This window comes from Anticarsia gemmatalis, chromosome 6 (genome assembly GCF_050436995.1).
Source record: "Anticarsia gemmatalis isolate Benzon Research Colony breed Stoneville strain chromosome 6, ilAntGemm2 primary, whole genome shotgun sequence".
Taxonomy (NCBI): domain Eukaryota; kingdom Metazoa; phylum Arthropoda; class Insecta; order Lepidoptera; family Erebidae; genus Anticarsia; species Anticarsia gemmatalis.
Window position 1 is genome coordinate 11,942,985 of NC_134750.1, and position 10,760 is coordinate 11,953,744.

The 10,760-nt window shown below is 37.2% G+C and overlaps 1 protein-coding gene across 1 annotated transcript; it reads left to right on the plus strand.

Moving 5' to 3' along the window:
- Positions 1–626: 626 nt before the first annotated feature.
- On the plus strand, positions 627–10,180 carry LOC142973764 (membrane alanyl aminopeptidase-like). The gene is made up of 14 exons (XM_076115760.1): positions 627–737; positions 1,010–1,545; positions 2,935–3,090; positions 3,453–3,770; positions 3,894–4,077; positions 4,672–4,913; positions 5,209–5,398; positions 5,734–5,926; positions 6,986–7,089; positions 7,389–7,568; positions 8,041–8,225; positions 8,444–8,773; positions 9,004–9,073; positions 9,791–10,180. Exons 1-14 carry the CDS (start codon positions 735–737, stop codon positions 10,088–10,090), a joined length of 2,991 nt encoding a protein of 996 aa, XP_075971875.1. The 5' UTR covers positions 627–734; the 3' UTR covers positions 10,091–10,180.
- Positions 10,181–10,760: the final 580 nt, after the last annotated feature.

Genomic DNA, 10,760 nt, shown 5'->3' on the forward strand with positions numbered 1-10,760 from the left:
CTCGATAGTCTACTACTATCGAGTAGAATCGGACTCAGTAACATTATAATTACAATATAATAATCAGATATCTTAATAAAATGTTTGCTATAAAGCAAAACTTTTTTCGAGTTATACAAAAAATTCTAAGGATGACTGTGACTGCATGACCATCATGACTTGAATAAATAATTTTCCAAGGCTTTTGATAACTATGGCAAAGGATACTTGTAAGAAAGAACGATCATTTATTTACCGGTAAAAATGTTGTATTAACAGTATATGTCAATAACAACAATGCATTGTGTATGTAGTCTGCCAACACGAGATTAGCAGATTTTAATAATTACAGCTTGGACCACTAAAATACATATCGAACCTATGGCTGGACGTGGAAAGAACATTAACCGATACACATACGCCATCATCATTATTATATTATGTATTTGTATATCCCCCATTTACAGTCTGTATAGTTTTATGAAAACGTGATTATAACTAATTTGTAGGTACCTAATCACGAGGCAAACGATTCATATCTTCAAATAAAACATTAGTCGGCTTTATCACCCAACAATTATGACCTGATAATGACTTCACTAAGGAGAAATCTAGTTAAGCGCTCCGATAGGGGCCCAAATTATCAACAATATTTTAATTTGGATAAGATAACAATATTATCAGATATTTAGATACGTACATGTAAGGATTCGAAGTTACTGTTCCTTCCATTCCTGTATCGGACCAGCGTCACGATGGTAAGTACAATGGTAATCTAATTTAATTTATCTGTTATTGAAAATTAATACGATATCAAAATGATTGAATAAAGAAGCAGACTAACAGTTATCAATGTCAACCGGTTCTTATCTTAGAGAGCTTACAAACTCATTGTATTATGGTTATAGCATAAAAGTGTTCGTTGATAAATATTTGAATTCGGGATTACGCTTTAAATCTTGAACGCATGAATTTTATGAAAGTTATAGCTTTTTAGTCATTCTATAATTAATTAACATGTTTATTTTAGGCGAGTCGCTGGTTTAACCTCCTTTTGGGGGTGCTCCTCATCCAAGGCTACCTGGCCTTCAGTCCCATCCGAGACGGTGCTCCAGACGAGAGCTTCGACGAAGAATGGGTCGAATACAACGAGATGATGAGGGATCCAGCCTACCGTCTTCCCACCACCACTCGCCCGAGCCATTACGCAGTGACTTTGACTCCGTACTTCGACAATGTGGCTGAAGCTCAACGATTCACATTCGACGGTCAAGTCGCTATCACTATTCAAGCCACTCAGGCCAATGTGAACGAGATTGTCCTTCACTGCAATGACTTGACAATCTTGACTCTGACGGTACATGCTGCTACTAATTTGAACACGAATTTGGCTGCCACTGGCCAAACGTTCACCTGCCAGATGCCCTACAGCTTCTTAAGGATAGCTACTACCACGCCTTTGGATGTAAATCAGCAGTACATTATCACAAGTACATTTAGAGGCAATCTGCAAACTAACATGAGAGGATTCTACAGGAGTTGGTACCACGATGGAACTGCGAGAAGGTAAGACTCAGATTATCTTTTCTTCATAGCTATTTAATTTTAATGTAGTGTTCTCTCACTTCTCTGATGCGTACAACTTCGCTCGCGTGCATATTGTTTATGAATAAAGTACAAGCATAAGATTGACCTTGGGTTGTCACCTATCACAGAGCTATATCAGAAAATTTGGGACCAAGAATATCTACATATAAAAACTAAACAGACTTTGAACAAAGTCGTCAAACTTTGACATTTAATAATGATGAATATCGACATAAATCAGATGCGTTGTAAGTTTTGTTTACCCATACAAACATTAGCTTGTATTGAAGACATCATAAGAACAAGGTGTTTTGTATATCCAAGTTCTAAATACTTAGAAGAAAGGGAAGGAAAAGAAACAGCTGTCTATTACAAAATTAGAAACCTAACGCATACAAAAAACGTGACTAACATAATACCTGATATAATTTTTTAATCTTCATTTTGATCTAGTCTTATCAACACGTGTAAATACAGAGAACTTTTTACTTTCAATTAGTAATTATTAGCAATTATCTAAACAAAATTTGATAAATTTGAGGATATGGATGAATGAATCGTTCGACAGATTTCTAAAGATTATTATCGAATCCAAATAAGATTAGTATCATGATTGAAATATCCTAACGATGTTTTGCTTTTAGTCTAATTTTAATGATTGACTAGCTGACCCGCGCAACTTTGTTTGCGTCACATAAGAGAGAATGGGTCAACATTTTCCCCGTTTTTATAACATTTCTAACTTGCACTCTGCTTCTATTGGTCGTAGCGTGATAATATATAGCATATAGCCTTCCTCGATAAATGGGCTATCTAACATTGAAAGAATTTTTTTATTAGCGCGTTCAAACAAACAAACAATCAATCAAACAAACAAACTCTTCAGCTTTATAGTATTACTATAGATGACACATAAAAAAACTTTGCAATGACATGCTTAAAATATATTAGCTACATACACATAATATTATAACGAAACGGGTCTTAAATGCGATCGAAAATTAAAGTTAAGATACCTTATTTGTTTGCCCGTCGGATCGGTCGAATTACATCGACCGTGGTCACGGGCTGATTGAATTTCAAAGGTCATTTCTATAGATGCTCCTTGAAATAAAATTATTTTGAGAATGAAAAACCAAACAGATATTCACTTTAGTCAGACATTTATACTTTTCCACGTATGCACGCAACAAATGGCTGTGTGTGCAAGACTACGATCAGCTGCATAAAGTCAGTCTAAGATGTTCTAAATACTGAATTTTGTACACCTTTGCCAGCCGCGTACCTTACAATTAGTTTCTCTTAAAAAAAATAGTATATATTATAGTAAAATGCCGTCATTCGAATCAAAGGTATTTTTTCTTCTAGATGGATGGCCACAACCCAGTTCCAACCAGGCCACGCCCGTCAGGCATTCCCCTGTTACGATGAACCTGGATTCAAAGCCAGATTCGACATCACCATCGTGAGAGAGGAAGGATTCAAGCCCACTTTATCTAACATGCCTATTAGGACCACCGGAGCGTAAGTTGAAAGCAATTTTATTTCAGTTTAGTAATGATCAGGATAATAATATGGTCCGTTGATATAAATGAGTCATCGTTTTCATAAACTGATAGTTATTTCAAAATAAATCATCTTATGTTGTTGTCCTTCAAGAAACAACTGAAGCGCTAAGAATTGCTGTGTTGCGGCACTTTTATAAATATGTAAACAAATTGATTTGTACTTTGATTTAAATTTAGATTAATCGGAGTGATTTTTATATAAACTCGATTTTAAAAATAATCCGTAAGAGTAAAATATTTTGCGACCGATGTTTTTACGAGATTTAATTTAATTCGTGATGAATCTTCGGCGTTTTATTGACTTGTTCATTTCTCCAGTCCTGCTAATGGTCGCGTAGCTGAAACCTTCTACACGACTCCTCTGACCTCCACATACTTGCTCGCTTTCATCGTGTCTCACTACGACCGAGTGGCCACCGGCACAAATGCGCAGCGTCCCTTCCACATCTACGCTAGAACCAACGCTGGTTCTACCGGTGACTTCTCCCTGGAGATTGGAGAAAAATTACTCGCTGAAATGGAAAGTTACACTGGCTACCCTTACTACACCATGACTGATAATATCATTATGCAGCAGGCAGCTATTCCCGACTTCTCAGCTGGTGCTATGGAGAACTGGGGTCTTTTGACTTACAGGTAAGATCGATGCTATTGTTTTTTGTCGAATAACATTTCGACTTTCTAACATTTCTAAACTAGACTTAGATATTTTATGTAAACCCTTGTTCAACTTTTCATCTTCTCTATTCTTATGTTTAGGGAGGCCCTCATCTTGTACGATCCCCAACACTCCAACCACTTCTATAGGCAACGTGTTGCCAACATCGTTGCTCACGAGATCGCCCACATGTGGTTTGGAAACCTCGTCACCTGCGCTTGGTGGGACAACCTTTGGCTGAATGAAGGTTTCGCCAGATTCTACCAATACTACCTTACTGGAGCGGCAAGTATCTTTGATTTTTTTTACCTTATACTATTTTATATATTTTCCAAAGCTTCGTCAACTTTGGGTAACTAACCCTATGTATTTATCATTTAAGTCAATGGGCTTTTGTAAATTAAAACTGTTGTTTCATAACAACGGTCATATTTTATTGATGTAGGTAATTACTTTATATCGCACATAAATCAATATAAGAATCAATCAATATAATAAGACTATTTAACATGATAAAAGTGAAATATCAAATTCTTCAAGATTATAATAATCCGACGAAGTTATAAACGAGCTATCAAATGATAAATTTTATTAAAAAAAACATACGTTTAGGAATTAAATGAGTTGCTAAATGCAATACATCACATAATAATGCTCGTACTAAACAAAAAATACTCATTGGTTTCGATAAACATGGGCTATGTGCCATATTCTTAAATCTTAAATCAGTAGCCACGCATCGATCTATGATTTTGGTTATAAATTATAAACATCCTTATCTTTAATCCCAGAGAAAGACCAAACCAGTCTTCTAATTTAAGTCAGTCAAATCACGGAATTCATTAGGAGCAGCATACTGACGAATTCTTAAACTTTCAGGTTGCGCCTGAGATGGGTTATGCAACCCGTTTCATCGTTGAACAGGAACAAACTGCCTTACTCTCTGATTCCTTCCAATCTGCCCACGCTCTCACCGACCCTAGTGTCAACGACCCCACCACAGTCTCCGCTCATTTCTCCACGATCACTTACGCTAAGGGCGCTGCAGTCCTTAGGATGACCCAGCATTTGCTTAGTGACACCACTTACAGAAAGGCCTTGCAAAACTATTTGGCTAAGAAGTAAGTAATATTAAGCACTTAAACTTAGATAAGTAAAGAGTAAAAAAAAACTTTTCGATTGGTCGTCAGTAGTTACAAATGTTGCTGAAAAATATTAGTACGTATATCATTAGGATTGTACATTAAGAAACTTTGCAGTCAGGAGAATTCTTGAAGTAAAAAATTGTATAGCAGGTATTAAACTTTAAATTTTACTCCTTGATGCTGGGTAAAGAAATCGCATTGTATTCAAGAATAAATGAAATAATTTGGTATTTAGATTGAAAAGCTGTAAAGTATTTTGTTTACTCCCCAGTGCCTTCAGCGTGGCCGAGCCTCAAGATCTGTTCAGTGTTCTGGATGAGGCAGCTGCAGCAGACAATGCGATGGCTGCTTATGGCGGTATTACCGTGGAGCAATACATGAAGACCTGGTCCGAACAGGCTGGACATCCTCTCCTGACAGTCGCTGTCGATCATAATACTGGCCGTATGACCGTTACACAGGTACTAAATTTTTTAGATAAGATTTTTGAACCATTGGGTAACTTTTTCCAGGAATTGTTTGACGTTCCCAGTCTATTTTCTATAATTTACTTGGTTATATGTTAATTAAATTTATCGAATAATTTTACTTTTATAACCTGCCAAAAAATAACAGCTGATATCGGATAAATCAGTCTACAATCAAAAAATGACAATATATGCAAAGACGTTTTTTAAATCATGAGGAAATAGGTTTTTTGTAATTATGTTAATCTATTTCTTTGATCAGATCAGTTATGAGTTCATTCATTTTTGCTTATATCAGTAGTTATTCTACAATATCGCTATTATTTCAGGAACGTTTCAACATTGTGAACGGAGGAGTGTCCCCCATCCGCAGTCTGTGGCACGTGCCCATCACATGGACGAGAGGGTTGAACGTTGACTTCGATGACCTCAAGCCGTCACAGATCCTCACTGGCGCTTCTACTACCATCGACAGAGGAACCACTGGCAGGGAATGGGTTATCTTCAACAAGCAACAATCCGGTAAGATTTTACTGATAGTAATAAAAGGCACCCATAGCCAGTTGCACTCACCGGTCGGTAAACAATCTGTGGGTTAAGCAAATCTAGGCGCGGTCATTCCATAGGGTGAACGCATAGTGGTATTTGAATTGGACAATTCCGTGTTTCGGAGTGCACGTAAAAAGTCAGTCCTGGTTGTTATCTACTACGATGACAGTCGCTAAGCTAAAGGCCTACGGGCGGCTTGAACAATTTTGACACGAGGTTGACCACTAACCATACGATAAGAAGAAGACTGATATTAGTAAGCATTATTACATTCTGACTTGCTTCTAACCATATTTGTATCAACCTGGCTAAAAAGTCGTTACTGATCTTCTGTCAAGAATTTGTCAGTGACTCGGCGTTAGGGAGTAGCGATCGTTAACCTCCGTGTCCGGAGTGGTCATGCGGCTGACTTCTCTTTAGTCGTGTCGGTTGTGGGTCCCACCGGGCTATGAGTGTATTGTACACACATATAGCCTAGGCACTATAAACAACGACTTGTACAGTCGGCTGGTTTCAATAAAGCTGGCCGCCGTAACCGGATATTGACAAAAAAGATTTTATTATATTAAATACAACAGTATGATAACTGGTGATTGATTGATAGCAATAGATTTTAATTAAATTAGTCAGACATATTTTGATCTATTTTCATCGAAAGACTATCTTATAGATAAAGGTACCACATGTTAAGTTAGCTTACAATCAATCATATTATATGAAATCTGCTGTTAAATAGGTTTAAGAAGGTACAGCGTTAGTCATGAGAATGTGGAAATTACTTTGTTGTCAAAACTATTTTTTGATTTCTGTGAAAAAGCAGTTATCACCGGATATAACAGATTATATTTTTTTGTTTAATATGATAATCTGGATAAAAAAAAATGATTGGAACATTTTTAAATATAATCATGAGTCATGTGTTGTTTTGCTCTTATTATAGAAAGCCAAACACAATATATTATGATACCTCTTTTCATCTTTGAATTCAGCTTCTCTTTGAATAGCTTTATGACAGTTGCGTTTGTGTTACAGGTTTCTACAGGGTTAACTACGACGCTACCACATGGGCCCTCATCACCCAGGCTCTTAGGGCATCTGCTACCAGGCAGCAGATTCATGAATACAACCGTGCTCAGGTATAATATACAATTTATTGCTTTATATTTAACCACCTATAGTAGTTAAATAGAAAGCAACACATTGTATTAGTATTATTATTATATTATTAGAAGTATATTATGGTCTAGGACATAGTGACGACTGATTAGGAGTCCTTGTTCTCGATTCCCAAGTCGTTACAAAATTTTATATATAGTAGCCCAAAGAATGATTATCATTATTCTTAATGGCGAAACGTGCGTGTATTTTATACACGCCTAGACTCGAGGGTGAAACAAAATGAACTGTTTTTATAAAACATTTTCTTTCTTACCAGATCATCGATGACGTCTTCATCATGGCAAGATCAGGCTTGTTGCCATACGCAAGAGCACTCAATATCATCTCCTTCCTCGAGTTTGAAGACCAGTATGCTCCTTGGATCGCTGCCATCACTGGCTTCAACTTTGCCAGGAGGCGTTTGGCTCACAACGATGCTAACCTTGGAAGATTAGAGGTATGACACTTGAAATATTGCTTCTCATGTAATAAATGAAATAGGTAGCAACTTGCAATAACTTTACGTCTGGTAAAGCGGTAGCTCGATTTACTACTACTACTATGGACTATCGAAAACCAGCTTGCTATCGACAAATTTTGTATAAAAATCTGAGGATGACTGGGACTCATTTTAAATGTCAAACTCTCGATACAAAAAAGTACCGACTGCACAGAATCGCGTTGCTGAATGATGAATGTTTGTGTTGAGGCTAATCCTGTAGATCTTTAATCGAGCGCATACAATGACATGTATACTCTAAGATTTACATAACCCTACCAACACAGTTTCTATGACGCCCGCTAGAGGTGCTGAACAGATTGTCATACTAAATTTTTTTGATAGCTAGTCGGTTTTCGATAGTCGATAGTGGTATAAACTCGAGGAACAGATTCTTCGCCATCATACTTTGATTGCATAAATGTTTCAGGCACTCATCATCGAATCAAGCAAGGCTATTACCGCGCGTCTTGGCTTCGCCGAAACAGCCACTGACACCTACATGGACGGTCTTCTTCGTATGTACGTCAACACTTTCCTGTGCAACGTTGGTCATGAACAATGCGTCGCAGCTGGCAGGGCTAGTTTCGCTAATTGGCGTAATAGTGCTTCATCGTAAGTAAATTTAACACTAATAATATGCCGTTCTTGAGTTTTGCGGATAAGAACACTTTAGTGATTCATTTTTATATACCTATATATGAAAATTATAAGTATTCTAAGTCCAATCGTCTCCTGTTTGTAAGCTACCTTTCCACCTATTTTTAGCCAAATCGGTTCAGCCGTTCCTGAGTTATGAATAGTGTAACTAACACAACTTGTTTATTTTATAGAATCAACAACATCCCCGCCAACATGCGTCCATGGGTATACTGCACTGGTCTCCGTCACGGTGATGCCGCAGACTTCACCTTCTTCTGGAACCGCTATGTCGCTGAAGACTTGGCTAGCGAGAAGATTGTCATGCTTCAAGCAGCTGGTTGCACCAATGACGAGGCTAGTCTGCAAGCTTTCCTCAACGCCATCACCGCTGGCGATGATGATGATACCATTAGGCCTCAGGACTATTCTACTGCTCTCAGCTCTGCTATCACCAGCAATGAGGTCAACACTATGAGGGCCTTCAACTGGCTGACGAATAATGTTGCCAGAACCACTGCTGCGTAAGTTCATATTCATATTGTTTTAGCCTTTATTGTGTAGAACATAAGTCAGTGAGACACTGGAAAAGGTTTAAATCAAATCAAAAAATATGTTTGAAATGAGCCATCCAATTTTGTTTCAAATGAGTTACTGAAGCTATCGCACTAAGTTTATTATAGTAAAAATCTTGAAAATATGTTATTTCCTAAAGAAATTATCTTGTATACTAATAAGATATTGTATTTTACAGTCTCGGCAGCATTTCCTCTCCATTGAGCACGATTACCGGTCGTCTTCTGACTGAGGCACAGATCACTCAGGTAACGTACCTACTAGATTTGAAATAACTTTATAAGTACTACATAGAGTTTATTTCTCTTAAAGCCTTAAAAAAAAAATTCGACTATGAATCATCTGCAATCTTCTGTATTTTTGTATTTAGTATTATTTTACGTAACGTAAGATTACATTATATTATAGTCAATTAAATTGTGTAGTTCTCTTAAACTTAAATTCAAATATCCATATCCATACTAATATTATAAATGCGAAAGTAACTCTGTCTGTCTGTCTGTCTGTCTGTCTGTCTGTCTGCTACTCAATCACGTCTAAACTACTGAACCAATTTGCATGAAATTTGGTATGGAGATATTTTGATACCCGAGAAAGGACATAGGCTACTTTTTACCCCGGGAAAATGACGCATTTCCCGGGAAAGTTCAGATAATTCAACGAAGTCGCGAAAAAACAATATTATAATGACATTGAATTAACAAAATTCCGTTGCCATGGCAACTGTTTTAATGGCGGATATGCCTTAGCGCGACTTCTACTAAGAGATATAAATAATTTTGAGAATATTTTTCGTGAAAAAACGCATATTTTATATCATCACGCTACGACAGGAGCAGAGTAGGTAACAGTAAAAAGTGTTACAAAAACACGGAAAACTCTGACCCATTCTCTCTTACGTGACGGAAGCGAAGTTGCGCGGGTCAGCTAGTACTTTATATATTTAAAATTTACTTTTATCACAGGTATCGGCATGGCTTGAGGCGAATCAGGCAACTATTGGTACCGCTGCTTACAATGCTGGTGTCAGTGGTATTGCTACCGCGAGGGCTAACATCCAATGGTACTCCCAGAGGGCTACTGAGTTTGAGACCTACTTTGAGACTGGCTATGTTGAAGAAACCTTCGAAGATGACGTCACTACCCCAGCACCAACAACACCTGGTGAAACTACGGATGCAACAACAGCTGCTCCCGGTGCTGCAAACATCAACGCTATTGGTTTCATCACATTAATTGTAACCCTCGCCATAAACATGGCTTAAAATAATCATTATATAATATTTTTGTAAATTTATTAATTTTTTATCAAATAAGGCAGTAATAAAATCAGTATTTATTTTTTCTAAAATGTATTTTGATGTTGTTTTATTTTTGGTGATCGTCATATGTAGTAGTTAGTCTTACCGAAGGGTATCGTGTCATAATCCAGGTAACTGGGTTGTGGAGGTCCGATCGGCAGACGCGCCATGTAGTATACTGATATCCAGGTGCATGAGACTGGAAGTCGACTCTAGCAAAGTTGGAAGAAAGGCTAGGCTGATAATCGTATGCAGTAGTCGAAATACAAATTTAATAAACCTATTGCTGACCGCCAGTAGAGTGTCTATTCTCGGAATGAGAGAAGGGAAGTACCTTAAGTTCATTAGGCTAGCCAGGCGCGGTTGGGGACTTATCATTCCTAAAGGCCGTTTTAAGCAGCCCTCAACATATCTTTAAACAGAAGTAGTTATTATACTGATACAAAAATGAGATTTAATATTATTAAGCTTTCTTAAATTATACCTTAGCTGCCTGCGTAAATATATTTGGCGCCTAACGTACAATAAAGTAGCATGTACTTCCAAAAGGTTATTAGACATTGAATAATTATCGACGAACAATGAGCTAAAATTCCTAGCATATCACAATTTATCACAATGCTACTTAGACTTT

Coding starts and splice junctions, on each gene's coding strand:
- LOC142973764 (XM_076115760.1), top strand. Junction 3,091..3,452: donor CCTATTAGGACCACCGGAGC/GTAAGTTGAAAG, acceptor TCATTTCTCCAG/TCCTGCTAATGGTCGCGTAG. Junction 8,226..8,443: donor TGGCGTAATAGTGCTTCATC/GTAAGTAAATTT, acceptor TTTATTTTATAG/AATCAACAACATCCCCGCCA.